The following is a 25,659-nucleotide window of genomic DNA, read 5'->3' as shown; positions in this document are numbered from 1 at the left end:
CCAGTCCATAGCATCAATGCCTTCCTCTTGCAGAACTGCTGACACACTCCAGCCACATGAGGTCTAGCATTGTCTTGCATTAGGAGAACCAACCGCACCAGCATATGGTCTCACAAGGGGTCTGAGGATCTCATCTCGGTCCTAATGGCAGTCAGGCTACCTCTGGCAGCACATGGAGGGCTGTGCGGCCCCCCAAAGAAATGCCACCCCACACCATGACTGACCCACCACCAAACCGGTCATGCTGGAGGATGTTGCAGGCAGCAGAACGTTCTCCACGGCGTCTCCAGACTCTGTCACGTCTGTCACATGTGCTCAGTGTGAACCTGCTTTCATCTGTGAAGAGCACAGGGCGCCAGTGGCGAATTTGCCAATCTTGGTGTTCTCTGGCAAATGCCAAACGTCCTGCACGGTGTTGGGCTGTAAGCACAACCCCCACCTGTGGACGTCGGCCCTCACCACCCCTCATGGAGTCTGTTTCTGACCATTTGAGCAGACACATGCACATGCCTGCTGGAGGTCATTTTGCAGGGCTCTGGCAGTGCTCCTCCTGCTCTCCTTGCACAAAGGCGGAGGTAGCGGTCCTGCTGCTGGGTTGTTGCCCTCCTACGTCTCCTCCACGTCTCCTGATGTACTGGCCTGTCTCCTGGTAGCGCCTCCATGCTCTGGACACTACGCTGACAGACACAGCAAACCTTCTTGCCACAGCTCGCATTGATGTGCCATCCTGGATGAGCTGCACTACCTGAGCCACTTGTGTGGTTGTAGACTCCATCTCATGCTACCACTAGAGTGAAAGCACCGCCAGCATTCAAAAGTGACCAAAACATCAGCCAGGAAGCATAGGAATGAGAAGTGGTCTGTGGTCACCACCTGCAGAACCACTCCTTTATTGGGGGTGTCTTGCTAATTGCCTATAATTTCCACCTTTTGTCTATTCCATTTGCACAACAGCATGTGAAATGTATTGTCAATCAGTGTTGCTTCCTAAGTGGACAGTTTGATTTCACAGAAGTGTGATTGACTTGGAGTTACATTGTGTTGTTTTAAGTGTTCCCTTTATTTTTTTGAGCAGTATATATATAATATATATATATATATTATTTAACCTTTTTTTAAATGGGCAAGTCAGTTAACAACAAATTCTTATTTACAATAACAGCCTACCCAGACGACACTGGGCCAATTGTGCAGCCTCGCTATTGTTATTTTACCGCTACTCTTTAATTATTTGTTACTTATATTTCTTATTTTTTACTTATATATATATATTATATATATACAGTGGGGAGAACAAGTATTTGATACACTGCCGATTTTGCAGGTTTTCCTACTTACAAAGCATGTAGAGGTCTGTCATTTTTATCATAGGTACACTTCAACTGTGAGAGACGGAATCTAAAACAAAAATCCAGAAAATCACATTGTATGATTTTTAAGTAATTAATTTGCATTATATATATAACGCCCATATATATATATATATATATATTATATTATATATATATATACACACAGGGGGTACTGGTACAGAGTCAATGTGCGGGGGAAACGGTTAGTCGTGGTAATTCAGGTAATATGTACAGTAGGTAGACTTAAAGTGACTATGCATAGATAATGAGAAACAGAGAAAAGCAGCTCTTGCTCTTTAATTATTTGTTATTTTTCTATTCTTTTTTATTTCATTATAGTTTAGTAAAAACTTTCTTAATTATTTTTCTTAAAATGGAATTGTTGGGTAAGGGTTTGTAAGTAAGCATTTCAYAGTAAGGTCTACACTTGTTATTGTGACGAATACAATTTGATTTGATTTTTAAAGGACACGAATAAGAAGAAAAGACTTGCATGGGCCAAGAAACACGAGCAATGGACATTGGACCGGTGGAAATCTCTCCTTTGGTCTGATGAGTCCAAATTTGAGATTTTTGGTTCAAACCGCTCTGTCTTTGTGGGACACAGTAGGTGAACGGAGGATCTATGCATGTGTGGTTCCCACCATGAAGCATGGAGGAGTGATGGTGTGGGGGTGCTTTGCTGGTGACATTGTCAGTGATTTATTTAGAATTCAAGGCACACTTAACCAGCATGGCTACCACAGCATTCTGCAGCGATATTGCATCCCATCTGGTTTGCGCTTAGTGGGACTATCATTTGTTTTTCAACAGGACAATGACCCAACACACCTCCATCCTGTGTAAGGGCTATTTGACCAAGAAGGAGAGTGATGGAGTGCTGGATAAGATGACCTGGCCTCCACAATCACCTGACCTCAAACCAATTGAGATGGTTTGGGATGAGTTGGAATGCAGAGTGAAGGAAAAGCAGCCAACAAGTGCTCATCATATGTGGGAACTCCTTCAAGACTATCATCCAGAAGGCGAGGTCAGTACAGGTGCATCAAAGCAGGGACCGAGAGACTGAAAAACAGCTTCTATCTCAAGGCCATCAGACTGTTAAACAGCCACCACTAACATTTAGTGGCCGCTGCCAACATACTGACTCAACTCCAGCCAATAATAATGGGAATTGATGGAAATGTATGTAAAAAATGTATCACTAGCCACTTTAAACAATGCCACTTAATATAATGTTTACATACCCTACATTACTCATCTCATATGTATATACTGTACTCTATACCATCTACTGCATCTTGCCTATGCCGTTCTGTACCATCACTCATTCATATATCTTTATGTACATATTCTTTATCCCTTTACACTTGTGTGTATAAGGTAGTAGTTGTGGAATTGTTAGGTTAGATTACTCGTTGGTTATTACTGCATTGTCGGAACTAGAAGCACAAGCATTTCGCTACACTCGCATTAACATCTGCTAACCATGTGTATGTGACAAATAAAATTTGATTTGAAGACTATTGGAAAAGCATTCCAGGTGAAGCTGGTTGAGAGAATGCCAAGAGTGTGCAAAGCTGTCATCAAGGCAAAGGGTAGCTACTTTGAAGAATATAAAATATATTTTGATTTTGATTGATTTGTTTTACACTTTTTTGGTTTCTATATGATTCCATATGTGTTATTTCATAGTTTTGATGTCTTCACTATTATTCTACCATGTAGAACATAGTAAAAATAAAGAAAAACCCCTGAATGAGTGGGTGTGTCCAAACTTTTGACTGGTCCTGTATATATATATTTTATATAATAGAGCTGTTAATGGCACTTTAGGAAGGGTGTAAGGTACGTTTTCTGTTGGTCCCAGCTCATGTTGGGGTAAGGGAAATGAGGTAGCACATAAGGTAGCGAAGGCAGCTCTGAAGAGGGAGGAGGTAGATGTGGTGGTCCTGTTAGGGGGGATGGAATGTAGGAGTATCATAGCAGAGGAGTTGACCTAGGAGTGGCAACGTGAATGGGAGATACAGGAGCGGGGAAGGCAATATTTCTCTATCCAGAATTTTGTGAGGAAGGTCAGTAGGTATCTGGGGAGTGAAAAGAGGGATGGGGTTCATTGTGGATTGGGAAGTGAGTTATTGTTATTGGGGAAACACCCGGATGGGAAGTGAGGAATGTGGGGAGGTAGAGCCTGTGGTGGTATGCTGAGGATAGGAGGACATTTTTCTGTGAGCTGGCTGAGTTGGGTGTAACTGCATTTTTGCTTGTAACAATTTTGGGCCCAAATGACAGGCAGAGCGAAATAGCAAGGAATCTATTTTCGTTTCTTTATTCCACCGGCTGGCACCTACGGGTGTGAGGCTATTAGATACTTAAATGTGTAATTCGCACTCCGACCTGAGAAAGGTAGCAATACAGCATCTACTCTGCCAGAAACGCACAAAAATAAGAAGAATACAGGAGGGGTAGAAGACTAACAGTATACTCAGTTGAACTGTTGGCGATAGTAGTTTTCCTCCAGTGGGTGGAGGACGTACAACCTGTAAGAATTTTAGTATGCTCAGATTCTCTGTCGGTATTGAATAGTTTATCATCTGGTAAATCTAATAGGAGTGACTATTACTATTGGAGGTATTCATGTGAGAATCTGCTGGATCCCAGCACATTTGGTTGTGGAAGGGAATGAAATTGTAGACCAGTTAGCCAAAAGAGCTTTGAAATGTATGTTTGTTTATTGTTTGTTTATGTATTTTATTTTTACAGGGACAGTGCACATTAATCAACGTTTCAGTAAAAGTGCCGGTTTTAGCCAGCCGGCTAATTTTCAACCGCAGTCCCTGGGCAGGTTATTAAATGAGATATAACTTATATTAATGTTCCACTGGGTAGAGGTGAGGGCAAATGTAAGATCAGAGCCATGCGTGGTAGAAGAGATGGGACTCTAAGGCCGGCATTTATATGCCCTCCAATAAAAGGTCGGTGGACCAAGATTCAAAGGTCAGATTAGGAAGGAAGAGGTGGTGTTTGCTCAATTGTGCTTAGGACATTGTACATTGAACTTGTCATTACATCTGGTTGGCAAGCATGTGAATGGTTTGTGTCTGGAGTGTACAGTCGATTAAACTGTGAAGCATGTGTTGTTATATTGTTTTAAGTATGTTGAAGAAAGGGAAAGATTGAAGGGTAGGGTCATTGACCGTTGGATGGGGTTGGGGGGATGGAAGGGATTTGGGGGATGGGGAGGTTCTGTTAGTAGGGCTCTTTTTTATTTTCTCAGAAGTACTGCGTTAGACATGAGGATTTAGAAATGTTGTAAACCGTGATTGACCACACATTCCAACACAGTAGGTGGCGGTATGCACCTATAATGTTGGTTTGCAGACCGCCATTATATCATCGAAGAAGAGCAAGAATACGGGAGGGGTTTGCTCGCTTTGGCGCCCACAACCCCTTCTGCCAGTGAAAAGGACTATTAACGCTACTGCCATTTGGCGCAGTTAAAAATACGTGAACTTGCATAGCGTCCTTTACAGAATTTCCCGTCTTTGTTGTAATTTTACTTTATTTTAACAGCGTGTTTCAGTTTAGTGTTTTATACATATTATCAAAATGAGTTCAATTAACGTAAAAAAACTGAAAGTAAACGAGTTGAAGGACGAGCTGAAAAAGCGTCAGCTGTCGGACAAGGGGTTGAAGGCCGAGTTGATGGACCGGTTGCAGGCCGCGCTTGACGAAGAGGCCCTGGCTGGAGATTCTCCCCTTGGGCTGGAGGCCGCGAAGGGAGGCTTTCCCGTGGGAGACGACGACGCCGCCGCCGTTGCTGATGACCAAGAGGACATGGGGGAAGATGAAGAAGACGAGGGCCCCGTCGTTGAAAGCATGGATGCCAACGAGGAGGAAGAGAATGGAAACGGAGAGGGAGACGCCGCTGTCGTGGACCAATGCGAGGAGGAAGAGAACGCGGCCCAGGAGGACGACGAAATGGGTGAGGTAGAAGAGGAAGAAATGGATCCAATGCTGAAGGAAGGTGTGGACGACATGGAGAAAATTACATTGGACGCAGAGGATGGTGAGCCTGGAGACCATCCAGCAGAGGGTGAGTCGCTGGTTCCATTCGAAAATGATTGGGCTGGGTGTCACATGTTTTTGCTAACGTCGTTAGCCTATAATATGTCGGGTGCGTTCGCGAAATTGGTTTCGATGTATATTTGTTAGCTAGTTAAGGTTAGTGTAGCTAGAAAATTTGGTAAATATTGTTTAACTTGGTCCTACTACACGAAGATACCTCGCCCTATACGTACTTTTTTTTGCTGTATGGTTGGTTAGCCTAGCTAGATAGCATAGCTAGCAACTACACAAAAGAATGCTTGCTAACTAGGATAGCTAACTTGCGACGCTAGCAGACAGTGGACAAGATTCGACAGGTGCTGGTTTTGGTAGGCTCGTGGTTCTAACTACGACTCAATAGTATTCTTAATGCGTCTACAAACGGGTTCCAATAAACTGTTCATAGTAGAAATGTAGCTAGCTAAAAGCAAACATTGTGTAAACAGTAACTGAATGAACAAGGATTAGCTAGCTAGCTGTCAAGCTAACTCGTAAACTAGCCGCGAATGGCATTGTGCAGGAAGGGGGTCAATGGAGGATAGCCTGCAGTTAAGTTTCGTCTTTCTTCACTGACTTGCCTCAGTAAATTATTTACCCCAACATCAGGGACTGATTGACAATGGTCTATTTCCCGATCCATTTTAATAAACTCTAACCGTAGCTGGGTTATTGTGCCTATTTTACTATTTTGTCGTTATTGTTTACATCTCTTTACATTTGATATGTATTGTTGACCAGCTACATTGTAATCAACCCTACTCTCTGGTCAAAACAGCCGTAGACTTCTACTGTCTTTAACTTCAGACAGGCAATGGGGTCCTAATGTAATGGGCAACAAGTTAGTCGTCTGTGGGCCAGCCCCACCACAGTCACAGTGCGACCTATCCTTTCAATAAAGGAGCACCTCATTATATTCTTCTTTTATTTCCTAAGGGGATGCGGACAAAGACACGAATGCTGATCAGAAGAATAAGAAGGGTGTTAAGAGACGCCGGGAGGAACATGGAAGGGGCTACTTTGAATTTATTGAAGAGAACAAATACAGCTGGTAAGGATGGGAGACAAATGGCCTTCGGTATATCTGAAGAGCCATCACAGCTATGTGAACTGTATTGGCTTTAAGCGCCAATGCATTAATTAGCGCCAAAACCCTCACTTAACTAACTTCTGTCAACATTATGTAAGTTTCATACATGTTTGAATTGAGGGTCATCCCTGGCTTTTAAATTAACCTTACCATTATTACACATGCAGTGCCCACATACACCCCTTATGGACTGCATAATGTAGTAAGAGAAATGAACACATGAATTTGATTGTTCAACATTCACTCTCTTTGTGCAGAAAGGCTTATTGTGTACACTGACAGGGTGACGCAAAGCTGCTCAAAAAAGAAACTCCCGGAAGAGTAGCAGATGATGGGTTGGGACAGGTGGGGGTCGCGTAAGGGCACAAGGGTGTATCACTTTTTTCCGGACGCGCAAATTGGAGATTGGTACTCTCCACTGACCACTCATTGTTCCTGCTCGCACTGTTGTCTTTTTTGAATGTTTGCTTTTATGTCAAAGTACGTCTCTCTCCACCATGTCATCATTATATTCCGTGTGATTGATGTTATGTTTTTTTACAGGAATGCTTTCTCACCATACAGGTCACTTAAACCTAGTCCAGGACTTAAAATAAATTCAAATGGAGATTCCCAATTAAACATACTTTTTAGTCCAGGACTAGGCTGATCTGTGTCTGGGGAAATGACCCCCCCCCCCCCCCCCATGTGTGTATCTGGAACCCTATTTTGTTTTCATTGACCTAGTGAGCGGTTATCTTGTCATCTCAGAATGTCACTAGCCTGTGTAAACAAATAAATCACCTGGTGGCTGATCCTTTGACTGGAGCAGAGCACCTAGAAGCTGTTAGCTAAACCACACACTATACTGGATGACCCCTGGCTTATGCTCCTTGGTCTGAGTGTGGTCTGACCAATGTTGAGAGAGGCCATTGCGTCTGACACTACAGCACTAGTGGCCATTGTGAGGACTGTGAAATATGACCAAGAACAGGTTTTAACATGTTTTGTTGCAAAGATTGAAGAGCAGCGCTGCATTATGGCGTTCTTCCTGTGCAGGGTTTAGTTCTGCAAATGCTTCAGTCTACATGCTTTGGAAACACTTATCCTCATGTTGTGATACTCCTATTCAATATTTCAAAGCTAGTTTCATAAACACAACTTGGCAACAGCTTGGTTCTGGTTCTGACGGCCTTTGTTGGTAAGTCGGTGTGGCACAACATTTCCAAACAAGTTCAGCTTTTTATCACTACAGTCGCTGGGGTATTAGAACCTCTGCCACACAGTTGAAGCTCCTCTAGGCTATGTGGAGCTAGCTTGCGAGCCTCTGTTCCGTGAACATGAGATTTGACCTTTAGTGAGAGCAGCTCCACACAGAGTTAAATATATCCAGCAGCCCTTTATACGGCATGACCTTTCAGCATTCTCCAAACCATAAACACAGTTTCTGCCCACAGCGAGGCCTGTTGGCTGTTGATGCTTTTTATAATAAGAAATATAACCCCTGGGACTAGTTTTATTTGGTATTTTTTATCCAAGGCACCAGTGGACCACTGCAGGTAAGTGATGCTGTTTCATCATGATTGTCAAAACCTAAAGACTCCAATAGCTTAAATGTTGGAGTTCCATTTCCGCCCATAGTCTGGACTCTTTCCACTTCTAGATCTCTCCTTCTCTTCCGGGAGGAGGTCACAACCGGATGGCCGTCCCTGCGATTGCATTCAGGTTCCGTTCTAATTCTCTGACGTTGTGACTGACTGGCTGTGTTCTCTTTCAGGCCTAGTCTCAAGTCTCCACTGCCACCCCTGGAGGAGGAAGATGAGGAGTTTGATGATACAACAGTCTGCTTGGACAACTGTGAGTCATGTTTGGTGTGTAGATGGACAGCCGGGGCTGGGTTTAATGAATCCATCTACAAACACTTGTGCAGAAGTAATATGCCTACACCCAATCCCAAATCAAATCATAGCCCCTACTACTGCCCCTATGTACTTGTAAAGATTCGCTTGCCACATTGCCTACACCCGATCCAATATTCTCTAATCTCCGCTAGTGCATTGCGGATAGGGCCTAGGGGAAGATTTTGGGATATGACACTAGAATCTAGACGTGTCAGGGGACCGAGAAGAGGGAACTTAATGTGTTTTGTTTGTTTGTGTCCCAGATAACTGCGACCTGCACTTCAAGGTGTCCCGGGACCGCTACAGCGCCTCCTCTCTCACCATGGAGAGCTTTGCCTACCTGTGGTCCGGGGGCAGAGCCTCATACGGGCTGTCACAGGGCAAGGCCTGCTACGAGATGAAGGTATGGAGAAAYGCTGGGCTTCTTTTGTCTAGCCCAGTTTTTGTTTAATTTGTAGTTGGGAATTCATAACATTCTGACCTCAGATAACAAACGATAATGGGTTTATCTCCATTTTTATCATTTAAATGCACCACTACACAGTTAAATAAAGGGTCATATTTTTTTGGATMGCTTTTTCACCGCCTGGTTGTGCAATCAAATGCCTGATGTAGTCCATTTCCTGCGAACATCACCAATGTAATATTGTGCCTACAGATAACTGAGAAGATCCCAGTGAAACACATATCCAGTAAGAACATGGACATCCATGAGGTCCAGGTTGGATGGTCCCTAGCTACTGGCAGTCTGCTCCTTGGTCAGTCTCCAATGCATTGTTGTTTTTCAAAAAGATAATGGTTGTTATGGGATGTTGGCACCCTCTAGAGGTTGTTAGGGAGCATGACATGGAACTGGAACAAAGCCTGTGTGTGTTGTATTTTGCAAGGCAACAATGAGTGGGATGAGTGCAGAAATACTAAAATCCCAAAATTTATATGGCAAAATTCTAGTTTTAGTTACATCACCTAGTCAGCTGTGTATCGTGTCTGATGTGAGTTATGTCATTTCAGGTGAGGAGGAGCATTCCTATGCCTACTCTGGCAAAGGCAAGAAAACCACCAATTGCGTGACTGAAGATTTCGGGGAGACTTATGATGAGAATGACGTCATCTGCTGCCTCATTGTAAGATCTTTCTTAATTTAGCCCTACTAGTTGCAATAACGTAATATTCTCAACGCACAGGCCAATTTTTAAATGAATATTCAGACTTTCATGTGGTGTCGGGTTCCTCGTCACTGAGGCCCGTCCCAAAAAAACAAAGCATTTAGATGACATTTATTTGAAAACATAGTCAATGATGTAAGCTGTCTTCAAAGTCTTCTGTTCAGAAGGTAATCTATGTCCACAAAAACCCATCAAAACCAATCAACCAGTATTTGTATTTGGGGATTCTAAGTGTGGGGTGATAACTTCCCCATTAGCACCTCACATTTTCAACGGTCAATGTTATATTTTGTACATTGAAACTACAAGCTGTAAAATGTTCTATTGCAGAACTTTGAAGGTGAGGAGGTGGAGATGTCCTTTTCTAAGAATGGTAATGAGCCAGTGGTGGCCTTCCAGGCCAGTAAGGAGTCCCTAGCAGGGAAAGCGCTCTTCCCCCACGTCATCTGCCACAATTGTGCAGTGGAGTTCAACTTTGGCCAGATGGACACGCCCTACTTCCCCCAGCCAGAGGGCTACACCTTCCTGCAGCAGGTCGCCATGGACGACCGTGTCCGCGGACCCAAGGCACCTGACACCAAGAAGGACTGCGAGGTAACTATGGCAACCCCAAAAATCACTGGCAGTGGTTTGTTTGACACAAGGGCCTCCCTAGCATTGGGGTCTATCCATAAGCTCAACCTGTATATTTCAGAATAAACGGCTAGTAAAATGTGTATCAGATAATGATTCGCATATTTCTAGGGCCTTTTCCCTCAAACTAATGTTGATTTATTTTATGTGCATAACTTCTTCCGCCACTTACTGCTCTGTTGCGTATGTGTGTCGTTGTAGGTGATTGCCATGGTGGGCCTGCCTGGCTCAGGAAAGAGCACCTGGGTCAACAAGCACATCCAGGAGAACCCTGGGAAATATTACATCCTGGGCAGCGACACCATCGTGGAGAAGATGATGGTCAGTGTTCTACTTAGTCATGGTGTTTGTGGCCCTCAGTATTTTAGAATAAATTCTCTCTGCACCCATCTTAGAATGAGGTCCTAGTTGTCTGTCAATTTGGTTTGTGAAATATACTTTCAGTCCTATCCTAATTGTTGTATATGCAGTACCTGGTCATTATTTGGCACTGTAGGCATATATCCTGTCCTGCATCTGTTGAATGTTATTAGTCTCTTTTTGCCATTCATTTTCATATGTAGATTGGCAGCTTGAAGCGTCAGGAGAAGGACACAACAAAGCTCACGGCCATTTCCCAGCGTGCACCTCTCTTCCTGGGCAAGTTCATTGAGATCGCTGCTCGCAAGAAGAGGAACTATATCCTGGACCACGTAAGGCTTGATAWTCAATCGCATTCCATCACAGCCGATTTCTTACAAGTCGCGAACACTGACCTTTAGTACTTATTGTGAATAGGAAAGTAGATATTTGAATACACATGGAACACACACTACATGCATACAGGTAGAATAGTCTCATACACATGAGTACATCATTATATAGTGTAGGCAGGTCTTCTGTGCCAACAAAGAAGTCCAAATCATCATTATTTATAATCACACGGATCAGCATTATAAGTAATTACCCCTCCTTCCTCTGCCCAGACCAACCTGTCTGCCCCGGGCCAGAAGAGGAAGATGTGTCTGTTTGCTGGGTACCAGCGGAAGGCTGTGGTGGTCTGTCCCTCAGACGACGACTACAAGGAGAGGGCCCAGAAGAAGGCCGAGAGCGACGGGAAAGACGTGCCCGAGCACGCTCTCCTCAAAATGAAAGGTAACGACGTGAGATGAGCTACTTCACTAATAAAAACTGTTAAAAGTCGTCTCTCCTACCGTGCTAAAAAGCTAGCGACTTCACGGCTTTAGCACTAATCCAAAAGCCTTCAGAAAGTTTGTAGTAATAGAGTAAGGGTACCCGCACACATACACTGATATATTCTCCCCAAAACAATTTTGGTTTTCATGTTAGCATGGCTAACCCCCTCTAAGCTTTGCCCACTCGTGGCTGTCTGTGTCACAAGTGGCCATATCAGGGGGGCAGAGTGACCCTCTCTCCTAAACCCTGGGTCAGGGGCTGTACCCCTGCCTCTGGACCAGGTGGGAGGAACACCGCAGCTTTCACAGCAGCGCTTACCGTCACTACAAATCTAGTTTTTGCTATGAAGGACATCATAAGATGGTGTTCATAAGCTGTCTTCGTAACCACACCAGCTCCTTGACTCTTTCCCCGGTGCAGGATTCTTCACCATGCCAGAGGAAGGCGAGAGCTTCGCTGAGGTGAGCTACGCTGAGCTGCAGAAGGAGGATGCCGCCAAGCTGGTGGAGCAGTACAAGGAGGAGAGCAAGGCGGCCCTGCCGGCTGAGAAGAAGCCCAACCAGGGGTCTTTGACCCCCAAGAGAGGAGGAGGAGGTGGAGGTGTCCGGGGGGGAGGCAGAGGCAAGAACCAGTTCACCCGTGGAGGTGGACCCGGCCAGAGAGGAGGTGGACGAGGTGGCTTCCAGCAGAGAGGCAACTTCCGAGGAGGTGGGAGATCACAATTATCAGCAATATTGGTCAGATGATTAGGGTTTTGGCATGACAGGTTTTACCCGTTTTTAGCTCTCGCTAAATTGCTAAAACATTCCTTGTTTTGTCTGCAATGATCTGATAGGACTGGACAGGTGAAGGCAAATCAAACCTCTTGATGGGCCTCTGCCCTTTTTCACTTGCATTTATCCTGTAGTTATTGAATAGTGGAGAGGATTTTAGATCATTAAGATTCAACCCCAGTCTAACTGATGTGTCCATGTCTGCCTCCACCCAGCTCCAGGCCCACGTGGTGGGTTCACTCGCCCCCCTAGAGGGTTCATGCCCCCTCCAGCCTTCAGAGGTGGATTCGCCACCCGGGGCAACTTTAACAGGGGCGGCGCCCTCATGGCCCCCCAGGGAGGGGCCCCAAGAGGAGGACCGATGAGGGGCCACAGGGGTGGAGCCATGAACAGAGGTGGTCCTCCAATGAGCCGAGGAGGCGGCGGTCACATGAGCCGAGGAGGTGGCGGTCACATGAGCCGAGGCGGCGGCGGTCACATGAGCCGAGGCGGCGGCGGTCACAGGGGCAACTTCAACCAGGTGGGTTTGGTCACAGCAATGGAGAATTACAAGTTGGCCTTTATTTGGATAATCTTCTATAGAAGGTGTGTAGATGCTCAAACTATTGACTAGGATTAGAGTTGGTATATAGTTGATACATTACATTTTATAAACCATGTTTAGGGAACTATCCAAATAAGGTGTTATCAAAAAGTTATTGCTACAATTGTGTATTTATTAGCGAGATGTCTCTTGTCTTTCTCCCCAGGGGTTCCAGCCCAGAGCAGGCAACAGCCGTGGGAATTTTGGCAACAAGAATGGCAGCGGTGGGTTTGGGGGTGGCAGGAATGGTGGAGGACGTGGCGGCGGATTTGGAGACAACAGGACTGGGGGAGGATTCGGCATGGACAAGGCTCAGGCCTTCAACCAGAGCTGGCAGCAAGGGGTGAGTCTCCGTTTTGAGTTCAAAGGGCAAATCCTAGCTTGTTAGCCTTGTAATTCAATTGAATGTTCTCCCATTTTTTTTTTTTTATATCGCACTATGGSTGTGTTTACACAGGCAGACCAATACAGATCTTTATTAACTAATTGGTCTTTTGCTAATAATTGGGCAAAAGATCAAAAKTGGACTGCATGTGTAAATGCAGCCAGGGTCTATAGAGCCCCACTGTGGACGTGTCATAATACCCATAAAACAGGGAAATGGTCCCAATCGTTTTCTTCCATTTATTTTTCCCATAGAGGATTTTAGAAACACTTAAAGTTAGGACTGTTTCGTGTAGGCTTACCTTTGCGTGAAGGTTTGGTAACCATGTAAATCTCGCTAGGCCAAGGTTACTTAACAATATTTTCCGCTCTATTTACTCTGAGTTTTGAAAATGCTAATTAGCACCTAAGTAGACATCATGCAAAACTACAAATCCCTGCAGGCTCCTGCGCGTCATGTCGAGCAGACACCTTTGCTAACAGGGATTGTCAATTTAAAACTTGCACAAGACAGTTCACAGAATTGTCAATTTAAGAAATGTTGCCAATTTATTAATTACTACATTTAGCTAACATTAGATAGTTAATCCAGAGATTCTTACCTTTGTCACGTCGACCATGGAATTTGTAGTTCTTTATGATAGCCACATTAGCAGATAATTAGCATTTTATTTTTGTTGGTAAATACGTATTAAGTCACCTTGTCCTAGAGATTTACAAGGTTATCAAAACGTCACGCTAGGGTAAGCCTATGTAAAACACAGCCCTTATTTTAAGTGTTTCTAAAATCCCCTATGGGCAAAATTTATGGAAAAGGATTGGAACCATTTCTCTGTTTGACTGCTAGGTTTTATGGGTATTATGACTACATTCTGGATGGTGGAGTATACTTTGAGGCTGAGAATGCGAATTGGGAAAGTTTGCATTGTGAGGCCTAATGTCACTTTTTAAGAGGTGTCTTCTATTGTCTGCGTCTAACTTCCTTGATCTGTGTCCCCAGTTTTGGAACCAGAAGCCATGGAGCCAGCAGTATCAGCCAGGATACTATTAAAGACTTTCTGATCAAAAGGACTGGTGGCCATTAATGGTAACCAACCACTAGCCACGGACCCCCTGTTCCACCCCTCCTGTTTTTTCTAGAACCCACTTTTTAAATTAAAAACAAAAAAACACAAGACGATGGAGCAACATTCCACATCTGAGGAGAGGAGTCTCTCTGAAGCTTTATGGGTTTTTCATTTGATTTTGTACATTTTATGATATTTTCCCCACATTTTAAAGAAATCACATGCTTTTAAAATCACATGTTTGAGAAATCACACATCAAACATGTGAAATCACATGTTTGAGAAACATACCACATCACGAACCGCAAAAATGTTCTGCTTCAGTGACTTTTTCAGGGTTGTGCATTTTCTGTGTAATGTTTTTTTTTTTTTACAAAATGTAAATATTGTCTTGCTTAGTTGTATTTGTTTGTATAAGAAGTGAGAACACTTAGTTCCTTTCGGTTATTATCTTATGAGAGGCATGGTAGCTATAGTATTGTTAGTGATTGTATATGTAGTCCATAAGCAACAAACAGTAATTTGTTATTTTTAATTAAAACATCAAGCATGTAATCTAAACTCCGTAGATTTACAATAAACAACCTATTTGCTTTTTGCAGAAGTCTATGGCTTATGACTTTTACTTGAGTTCAAAGGTTACCTAAAGTACCTTCTGAATGGGCAATGGGCTGGTTTGCTACTTCAAACAAGGACATCCGCCCTATCATATCTACACAGTTAGCATCTCACAATGTGCTACTTACTGATGTAAATCATCCATTGTTAATACACAACTCTTTTCACCTTTTAATGATACAGGTTAATCTCATTGAGTTGATATTTTGCAAGAGATACCTGTTCATCTGGATGCCATTGTGCTTTGAAGAAATATTACAGCAAATCCATTTCTGTAGGGTATTAGAAGCCATTTTTAAATATTGCATTATGCCTTTTGATATTATCATTTATTTTGTGATTTGTATATTTCTTGATAAAATGGGACACATTACTGATCATGGTGCTGACCAGGCTTGATTCTCAGGTGTAAATTGAAGAGTGGTTCTTTTAATTTGTCAAACTTTGGTTGGTTGGTGTGGCATTTTTAGGTTAAGCTTTGAATAGTGTGAGCATCTCAATTGTGTTCTCGCCTCAACCATTGGAGGAGAATGTCAGAGGGGCAGGACCTCTGGCTTTCTCATCCAATGGGTTTTAACACGAGAGGACGCTAGCCATATGGAATTGAGATTCTCCCAGAGTCGATGAGCACAAACAAATCTGGGACCAGGTTAATTTGAACTACTATGCTTTAATGGAAGGGTATACATTCTGTGGCTGGCTTAGCACATATGTTCAACACTCAGTTGTAGGCTATATTGAAAGTGGTTGGATGATTTTAAAAACTACAGCGGTTTGCATTTACAACAGCAATTAAAGGCCTACATGTCGGTGTATACCCACCTATACCCTCACTGCTACTAGAAGTGACTGACATTGAAACACATGGAGCAGACATTTAGTTTTGTATGTGTAATGGAGGTTAGAGACCTGAAGTCTTGCTTTTAGTGTAATTTATCCAGCTCGATTTACAGGAGCAATTAGGTTATGTACCTTGCTCAATGGCACTTTGGGAGATTTTTCAGCTAGTCGGATAAGGGTTTTGAACCAGCGACCTTTCGGTTACTGGCCCAATGCGCTTATCTCTCAATGCTAATGCCCGGGCTTAAGCTCAGTAGGCTAACAGTCTTATGGCACACATGATCCAGGTCCAAACCAAGTCAGTCACATCTGTTGAGGTGTGTGAACTCTCTGTTCAAATGAATTGGTGACGGAGTAGCCCGACAATGTCAGCTCTTACATGTATAAACTCGCATAGCTCAGGCTGAGGAGCCTACCAGCAGTGTCAAAGTGATGTGTGTTCCACTGTAACATTGTGTTGCTAGATCATTGAAAACAATTAGACAAAATTGTCAGTCCATTTTGTAATTGTTTCATTAGCTTATTTAAAATTGTATGACCAGGTGTGCTGTATAATTGACCAGTTTTTTTTATGTCAAATTGAATGGATGTCCATGAACTGATTTAAAGTATTCTGCATAATAATGCAAGTTAAAAATAGCCCAACCAAACAGATCAAAAAATATCTAATTTCTTTCAGCAGTGTGTATATTACTAAATATTTTCAATATACTAATTCATTACGTTGTAAGTAACTTACAGCTTTTCTCTTCCTGCTGAGATCTCTTTTTTTATTGGACAATGTTTTGATATGTGTTGATGCATCAGTTATGTTTTCTACGTATTTTTGTCACATGATCAATAAAGTGAATGATTATAAAAATAAGTGCTTCTTCCTCCAAATCTCCAAGGGAAGGTTTCCAGGCGGGGACTGTCATGGTTGAACAGATTTGTTGAGCATCATTTACATCAGCTTCCTGGCTGAGTGTGCTGGTTGTTTGATTCCATTAGGATGAGCCGGGGGCCACATAGGGAGCAGACACTGTCACACAAACCCAGAGGCCATATTTACAATCTCCATGTTTACATCTRGCTTAGCAGATAAATAGGACCCAGACATAGTCAAGRAGAGAGAACTCCATAGACAATCAAGGCTCAATTGCAGACTCTGGGGGTCTTGTCATTTTAATGGGGGTACTTAAGGCTTTAGAGCTTAGGCTAGTCTGGGTACACATTGCAAAGGCAATGCCAAGAGCACCCTGTTGTGTGTTCTTGGTTTGGAAAAGTAGTTTGTGTCAGCCACAGACTTCTGATATGTTATATAAATAGGCAGCTAGGTTTCCTCCTATATCACATTTTCAGATATAAAGTGAACGTTTAGGGCCAGTTTCCCAGACACAGTTAAGCCTAGTCCTGGACTAAAAAGTACTTTTAATGGAGTTTCTACATTGATCAAGTCCAGGACTAGGCTTAACTGTGTCTGGGAAACTGGCCCTAAACGTTCACTTTATATCTGAACATGTGATATAGGAGGAAACCTAGCTGCCTATTTATGTAACATATCAGAAGTCTGTGGCTTTATATCTGAACATGTGATATAGGAGGAAACCTAGCTGCCTATTTATATAACATATCAGAAGTCTGTGGCTTTATATCTGAACATGTGATATAGGAGGAAACCTAGCTGCCTATTTATATAACATATCAGAAGTCTGTGGCTGACACAAACTACTTTTCCAAACCAAGAACACACAACAAGGGTGCTCTTTGCATTGCCTTTGCAATGTGAACCAGACTGAGCCTAAGCTCTAAAGCCTTAAGTACCCCCATTAAAATGACAAGACCCCCAGAGTCTGCAATTGAGCCTTGATTGTCTATGGAGTTCTCTCTYCTTGACTATGTCTGGGTCCTATTTATCTGCTAAGCCAGATGTAAACATGGAGATTGTAAATATGGCCTCTGGGTTTGTGTGACAGTGTCTGCTCCCTATGTGGCCCCCGGCTCATCCTAATGGAATCAAACAACCAGCACACTCAGCCAGGAAGCTGATGTAAATGATGCTCAACAAGTCTGTTTAACCACGACAGTCCCCGCCTAATGCTCTTTCACTGAAACAAGTTATGTCATTAGATAAATAATGGTTATTGACTTATCATTACCAACTAAATACAGTGCTAAATAAGGACGACAATGTGTATGTAGGCTTAGATGAAGTCAAGTGGTGGGTGTGAGGATACCTTAATGGCTGTCAGTGTGATTTTCCCAATCGCGCTTCATGACAAATAACAAAATAAGACTTCTTAATTAAAGAAAATATGTTACATTTAATCATGAAATCCATAGTATTTACAGCTCAAAAATATAACATCTGAGACCAAATCTGACATTTTCTTCTGAGTGGTACAGTATACCATTCATACAAAGGCAAACCCTATGAATGAATTATTTACAAAATATAATAAAGTGCTTGGTTAGTTTATCTCAAGAGTTCTGCCATGCTCCCTCTTATTATGGCCTGCAACTCTCCCTGAGAATTCCTATTTTAAATAGAAAAGTACTGTAAGTCCATTTGGAGGTGTCCTGCCCTGCCCAGTCCCAAACACTTAACTTCAAACTATGGAGACGTTGTCCATAGTGCAGGCACATGACTCCACGATCATGTTGGGGAACTCGGCCACTTCTATCTCGGTGTAGTCGCCCTTCTTGACCAGGTACATAATGGGCAGCGGAGCGCTCTCTGCGATGCTACACTTCCTCTCCCCGTAGCCATAGTTGCGCTTGGGCTGCTTGCATCCCCCGGCGCATCTGTAGGCCTGGTATCCCGCTGGCTCGATGATCCAGTACTGGGTCCACGTGAGCGCGCGGAAATTGATGAAGTATTTATCTCTGCAGCACGTGTCCTTATCTGGGTTGTTTTCACAGTCGCCTCGAGACCTATGCGGAAACCAAATAGGGAGTCGTTAGTTAACTTGTACTAATTGATGTGTAGCCTAAAAGGTATGATAATTGTCACCGGATCGGTGTTACAATGTTTATACATTCTGCATATCAAAGAGCGTCTTACCCAAACTCTTCGAGGTTGAGCGTGTAGAGGACCAGCTCAGGTTTTCCCAAGGTGTTGTCCGCCTGGTCCTGGGTGGTAAAGTGGACACTCTTGGCTATTTCTGCCGCGTAGCTGCCAGGTCTCTCGCCCTCGATCCACACCTCCAGGTGCATAGGTGTTTTTTGCTGCGTCTTTGACCAATAGTGCAAAGCCTGCGTGACATCAAAGCTTTTCCAGCCGGTCTCATGGATGGGGATCAACCTACAGGAAATAAATGGTTGATTAAAAACCTTGCACATAGGGTCTAAATGATAAGAACAAAGGACAACACATAGCCTAACGGAAATGATCTGGACACGACATGGCTTTGCGTAAAATCTTACCGTGAGTCCACCAGAGAGGTTCTGTTAGAGCCGTTCTCCAGCATATCTACCCAGTAGATGGAGACTCTGGCGTTGTTGACTGGCCGGTGGTTCCTCCTCTCGGGCATGGAGCGCTTGTTAGGGGCTTTATTGTACAGTTTCAGTTCGGCCATGGTCACCTCGCTGTTATGGGGGATGCGGGTATCCATATCGAAGACCATCCGTTGCCGAGTGGTGTCCGAGTACACAAACTCTCCAGAGATATCTAATAAAACAGAACATAGAAATGCTTAGGTGTGGAATATAAAATCCGAAAAAAATATGAATGGTTTGGAATGCACACTTGCACTAAATACAGAACCATGAGGGCGCACAAATGAATAAAAAAGTAAATGTGTGCTCCTATACCAAAAAAATAGGTCTGACAACATTCAATTAAAAATTATTCAGATTTAGGAAGCATTTTATTTATGTCTGTACTGTAAAATGATTTTACCTGCATTTCCTCGAATTCCCCTSAGGATTCCCGCCAAGCTCGGCAGAGACCTGCGCCGCCTGTCGTGGTGCAGCTTCAGCATTGACAGGTATTTATTCTTAATGTGCGTCGGGATGACAAGATTCTCCAAATCCCTTTTGTGAATTTTCGGAACATCATCCAGCCCAAGTGTTTGAAGCAGGGCATCCTTCATGTCGTTGTGCGTAAAAGCCTTGGAGACGGTGACGAAAGCAGCAGCGCACAAAACGCAAACACGGAGCAAATCCATCGTAAATCTTCTAAGAGGGTATCGTGTCCAGCAGAGAGAAGAGAAGTACAGCTGCAAAGTAGCTCAGAGAGAGACAGTGGCACTCTGACATCGGCCGGCCCTTATAAGCCCCTGGCCCTCCCAGTCAGTCATTCGCACATTGAGGAGGAGGAGGGGGATGGGGAGGGGGACCGATAGGCTATCTCAACAAAGGTGTGACATTAGAAGCCACGTCCCGGTCAAGACATCAGAAGTGCCATACTTGAAAGGCAACCATCTCCCAAACGATGTATTGTATCCGTTTCATGTAATAGGGTCCTTTGAACACCATTCCTCTAGAATCATACAGGGATTTCTACAATGTAGAACCTACAATTTCATACAAAGCATTTGTAAAATTCTGTCTGCTCAATATCAATGGGAAGTCTTGGATGCTTGTCACAAAAGCATAGCTTTGCAGAGATGTTTGCGGTAAGAAGACTCCTAAAGACAGTATAGTTATTGGATTGTTGTGGGTTGGAAATATTGAATTGATCCAGAGGCATACATGTATTAGCCTACTTTATTTGAGGTAGTTTTAATTATTGTTAGTTTGCAGGATGAGAGGATTACAAATAGGTTGGAGTAAATGTCTGCATCCTGTTCCTATATTTCAAAATCATCACAAAGGATGGACTCTTTTTTGATTGATGTAATATTTTGATCAATACTAAAGTATATTTCTTTAAAGAGGCTAAATATTACCATTGCATAATACTTATTTTTTTGAAAACAAATGTCTTTCCATGGACTCTTCTTCATGTTGTCTACATCTGCACATGTGTTCCCAGACAGCCCCTGACCCTGTGAACCTGGGCTGCAACCTCTCAGTATCACTGTTGTCTACACACCCTAACGTGTGCATTCCACTGGACAATGTAAAGCAAGCCCAGTCTGGCAACAGTATGTCAGTGTGTTTATTTCTGTCTGTCTGGCAGCTATTTTAGTTGATCAAGGGTCCCATTTATGGCCCATCACTGGTGTGGGGACTCTGGGGAGGAGGGGGCAACGGGATTACATGTTTATTCCAAACCCATCACCCCTTCTGCCCCTCCGACAGATTAAAATTATTAGCCAAACAGACAGTTAATCCAAGAGTCGATGTGGATTGGGAGGCTCTTCACATGGTGGTGATTATCTGATTCCATAGCAGGATTTGCCTTGCCTTTTTTGTCACGCAAACATTAGAAGAGGGGTTGGTGGCCCTAGAATGGGCCCTGTCTGTGTTTGTGTATTGGGGCTTATTTGCTTAGAGATGTCAGACAAACTAAAGGAGGACACAGGAAGAACAAATGTCAGATGACTGTCAAGGGGGACCATTGCTAGCCACATCTGAAAACCACACTCTATGCTCTGCAGCTACTATATTCTAGGCTATTTTAATAATTAAAATACCTGAAATCTATTGCTACATTGGTACATCCAGACCTGGGTCATGTCAAATACTTTCAATTAAACTAGGCATGATTTAGTTTACCCACTACGTTGCCCATGGAATACTGCCAAAAGTGCAAACTCCAAGCACCAAAGGATTTGACATTTGACCCAAGTCTGCATACATCAATCACTACATCCTTAAATCTACAGACACATGAAACGATAATTTAAGAAATCAGTCGTACTGATTTACAATGTAGATTACAATCATATCCACATCAGTGAATGTATGATCTTTTCACACAAACAAGTAGCTTGTAATGTAAGGTTGGAATATGCAATAAGATTGTCTGATGATTCGAAACACCACAGTAGACATGTGAATTCAGACCAGCTATATTGGGTCAGCCTATACATAGCCTAGGGATCTCAGTGATCTCTTGAAATCACAAAACACACAAAACCTTTCCTTCCACTTCGACCCATAATTTAGTCAATTAAGATTCCTCTTGTATGATATTTGGCAGTCTTTCACCCTTCCCAATCAAAGCCAAGACAGGTCCCTGGTTCAAAGCACAGATACATCTGATTCTCCCAACGTGCAAATCATCCTCAATCAAAGGCCTGCCAGCTCTTACAATCCATAACAATAGTGTTAATTAACATCTTACATCTGCATTAGAAAAGCTGTTTAATTTATCTGTGCTCTTTAGGCCAATTATTAGTATTTTGATCAATCAGATCAGTTGCCAATAATTGGGTAAAAGATCAGAATTAGGCTACCTGTGTAAACACAGTCAAAATCCCCCTCTCTATGCCCATTATCACATGATCGTTAAATCAAACATATTTTCTAATTTTATGGTTTGAAATATGATAATTATAGGGAAAGAGGCTTAAAATGACATTTACCCAAATCTAAAGTACAGGCCTACTGCACATTTGCATGGATTGACTTCAGCAGAACATCAGAAGAGTAGGCCTATTATTTTGAGCATCTCAAATGAGAAAAGGAAGCTGTGTGTGAAGGTCAATATTGAAGTTGTAGCCCTAATTATTTACATGACATTACATTGTTGTCACTAWCTTCCTGATCATGGTATCCTGCCTTATCTCAAATATTTGAAGAAATGCAATGTTTTGCACCTGAATTGCTCCACTTGTAACTAACTGCCCAGGATTCAAGTGGGCAATGTAGGCCAATAATCATTGAGCAAGTCTGAGGACAAGGCAAGAGTGGGAGGCAAGCCAGTTGAAAGCGCTAGACATGTGCAGGGCCAGACAACAATCCACTTACGGTTCAGTCGTATAGGGTATTTAATTGACCCGGCTATAGCATAATTGTGTTCATTTAATTTGTATCACAGTTAATATCGTTTCAAAACGATATTAACTGTTTTCATCTTAGTAATTTATTTCCATTTGTTCATTGACTATAGGAGACTGTCATAATCTTGAAGAGGAATGTTGGCTACAATATTTTGCATCCGACTAAAGTAGATGCTCACTTGGCAGAGATTCCATGTTTATCATTGTTAATATGAAATTGACAAACTTGAAATAAATAAATAAAAGTAACTTTTTAATCACCTTGTGGATGACTGACAAATCTACCAATCGTTATCTGTAGCAACCAGAAAATTTTAGGCTGCAAAGAATTCGCCAGGGGGCGCGATTGTTCCAAGTAGGTCATCAGATCCAATTTGGCACTTTCTTGACCCAGTGCTAGCATGTGTTGAAATAATAATATATTTTTTAACTTAATTATTTCAACCCCTGGGCCCTGATACGCTTGTTTAATGGCAAAGAATACAACACAATTATGTTATACCTGCTAAATCAAAGGGGTGGTGGAAGATAAAAATGAAATGTTATAGTTTCTGMAAACTCTTTTCAACTTTGAAATCCATAACGTTTGAACTATTAACTTTGAAATGTAAATGCCTTTCATGTTGATATTTCATGTTGATAGTTCAACACCATTATGTTAGCAGTACTTTTATTCTCACAATAAGCTGCAAGAATACCAACATTGATTGATAGGCTCGCTAAAAGACAATGTAGAGATAATATGAATATTTTTGTCAATCAATGAAGTCAATAGTTAACATATTTGACTTCTGGTGAGGTCCAATTATTCTAATTTTCCTGCCTGTTAATAACTAAAGAAAAAAGCTAGCCAGGTGAGCTACTTTGGGTGTAGCCTATCCAAAAATGATTTAGTGTTAGTTGCTTGCTCAAAATAATGTGCATAAAAACATATATATGTTTAAGCCATTAATGGGCCAGGTTTTCGTTCTTACCGTAAATGTGTCATTCCATTCCACACCGACGGCCACAGTTTCCATTCACAATATTATTGACTATCCTTGCAGTATACCCTTGCGCCCCACAGCCACAGCACAGCAGATGCTGTGACGGTCGCCATGATGAGCTGGGATTTTGCCTGCAGCAGCAAGCAGTAGCTGGAGACGGCAAGCGACCAGGGAGGAAGGCAGTGTCCTGGATTGGTATAAGCAAGAGTATCGCTTTTTTTTTCTTGACAGGAACGCGTTCAACCCGTCCGAGAAACCGCATTTTCGACGGATACAGCAATGGACATATACTCGAACCATCGTTTTAAACTGTGAAGAGGGCCAGGCAGATGATTTTAGAAGATTTGGAATTAAAATAAAAAACTAGCTAGCTAAGCCTTTCGCCCTTCCATTCTCAGACTCAACAGAGGAGGGGCATTGGGGCTTTGTAGCATTGCAGATCTAATGTTGATGCATTTTTGTCGCTGCAGAATTGATAACCACAGATAATAACTCAGGGGATTGCTATAACTGCATTGTCACGGGTAATATTTTCATTGCTTGGATTTTTGCCAGAAGACCAGAAAAATACGAAAGGAAATAATACCAGCGGCTTTCATTAGGCTAACAATACGTCAAAATCTGCCGGCCAGGGCAGGGTCTGGTAATTGTGAATTCTTTATGTGTTTTGGGGGAATAGATTAGCTAACTAAAGAAAATGAGGAAAATGTACATGTCTCGCACAACTCCGAGATACTCTATCGATACCTTTGTGAGAGGTGGATCATGATAGATCTATTTTAGCTCGCTAGTAACTTGCTTGGATCAAAACTTCAAAGTTTTTTTTCATTTTGCTACAAGGTGAGACAAGCTAGACCAACTTCTGTTCGTCACCGGTAAGCCTGAATACAAGGCTTAACTATTTAAGTGAGTTTCTATAATTTTCACTACTGCCATCACCAGACTACAGTTCGAATCATGTCGGGAGAGGTCCGTTTGAAGAAACTGGAGAAGCTGATCCTGGACGGCCCAGCTCAGTCAAATGGCCAATGCCTTAGTGTGGAAACGCTATTGGATATCCTTATCTGCCTTTATGATGAGTGCAACAACTCACCCCTCAGAAGAGAGAAAAACATATTGGAGTTTCTAGATTGGGGTAAGTTTTTTCCCCCCCGTTTCTTTTTATGTAAGATGATAATGTTGGTGCAATGTGTCCCTCCCTTTCACAACACTCCTTTTATAGTAGTAGAGACCTCAGTACTAGGCCCATGGAGGATCTGCTATCCTCTTAGCCTAGGCCACCTCCACACTTACATTTTAACTGCAAGCTAGTTGTCGGGCCATTGCGATTTTGGAGTGGAGTATAACTGCTTTGAGGTACTTTCTATCGCACTTGATTCGTGACCCATAACAAATTGACTTTATAAACTAACAACAGAAGAACGGTGACATTGTTGCCATTTGTTGTAGACGTGGTGGTGGTAGTAGGCAGGCAGGCAGGGGCCTAGCGTGAGCCCCAAATGTCATGGAACGTTTGCAATTTTGTAACCTCTCCTCACAGTCAGTGAAAAGAAAAGCAAAGCGAAGCACACAGGACCACACGCACACACAAATAACTAAATAATTTGTTGAAGAAACTAACTGTGCTTGTGACAACCTTGGGGGGGGGGGGGTTTGGTTCGAGCACGAATGTGGAATGCGACTCAAATTTTCTAAGACTGGCCCTGTGGCAACTCTGTTGCCGGGGCATGCCTTCGCGAAATGACAAAGTGCCAAGTGTGATTTCATTTTGACATTTCCCCGTGTTGACACGGACACAGCCGGAGTCCAGGGGTGATGGCTAACTAAGTGGGAAACACTCAAATAGGTACTGCAATAAGGTCCTCAAAGATTGCTTTTATTCAGGAAAATATTTCATCTTTACAAACACCATAGACAAACTATCAAAACATACTTGTCTGCTTCATATAGGCTAAGGGGTTGTAGTGTTTTTCAAGTAGAGGTAGCATACTGAAATAAAGCAGCTCGCAGTTGGTGTCCTACTTTTGTCTTCAAAGCTCACAACAAGGTTTGATGACATGGTATGACAGGTGTTTCATATCAGAATGGACACCCAGGCCTGTTACATGAAACAGCATTCCCCAACGATGGATGGG

At 42.7% G+C, this 25,659-nt stretch overlaps 3 protein-coding genes across 8 annotated transcripts in view; 2 read left to right on the top strand and 1 right to left on the bottom strand.

Moving 5' to 3' along the window:
- Window positions 1–4,809: 4,809 nt before the first annotated feature.
- Window positions 4,810–14,812, top strand: LOC111954494 (heterogeneous nuclear ribonucleoprotein U). The gene is made up of 14 exons (XM_023974270.2): window positions 4,810–5,448; window positions 6,393–6,507; window positions 8,303–8,382; window positions 8,690–8,829; window positions 9,085–9,184; window positions 9,438–9,550; window positions 9,923–10,186; window positions 10,427–10,546; window positions 10,789–10,917; window positions 11,191–11,359; window positions 11,822–12,109; window positions 12,390–12,694; window positions 12,924–13,100; window positions 14,142–14,812. Exons 1-14 carry the CDS (start codon window positions 4,962–4,964, stop codon window positions 14,190–14,192), a joined length of 2,538 nt encoding a protein of 845 aa, XP_023830038.1. The 5' UTR covers window positions 4,810–4,961; the 3' UTR covers window positions 14,193–14,812.
- Window positions 14,813–17,955: 3,143 nt separating this feature from the next.
- On the bottom strand, window positions 17,956–21,035 carry lft1 (lefty1). Its single transcript, XM_023974337.2, has 4 exons — window positions 19,547–21,035; window positions 19,072–19,315; window positions 18,710–18,949; window positions 17,956–18,579 (listed from the first exon to the last, which is right to left on the bottom strand). Exons 1-4 carry the CDS (start codon window positions 19,812–19,814, stop codon window positions 18,255–18,257), a joined length of 1,077 nt encoding a protein of 358 aa, XP_023830105.1. The 5' UTR covers window positions 19,815–21,035; the 3' UTR covers window positions 17,956–18,254.
- A 2,574-nt stretch (window positions 21,036–23,609) lies between these two features.
- The window catches only part of cdc42bpab (CDC42 binding protein kinase alpha (DMPK-like) b), a 97,083-nt gene continuing 95,033 nt past the window's right edge, over window positions 23,610–25,659 (top strand). For all 6 annotated transcript variants that reach the window (XM_070435782.1, XM_070435780.1, XM_023973510.1 and 3 more), the window contains exon 1: window positions 23,610–24,659. In XM_070435782.1, the coding sequence (XP_070291883.1) occupies window positions 24,482–24,659 (178 nt within the window). In that variant the 5' untranslated portion in view covers window positions 23,610–24,481. The remainder of the gene's footprint in view (window positions 24,660–25,659) is intronic.

This window comes from Salvelinus sp. IW2-2015, linkage group LG28 (genome assembly GCF_002910315.2).
Source record: "Salvelinus sp. IW2-2015 linkage group LG28, ASM291031v2, whole genome shotgun sequence".
NCBI lineage: Eukaryota > Metazoa > Chordata > Actinopteri > Salmoniformes > Salmonidae > Salvelinus > Salvelinus sp. IW2-2015.
This window is presented reverse-complemented; position numbering and strand designations above follow the sequence as displayed.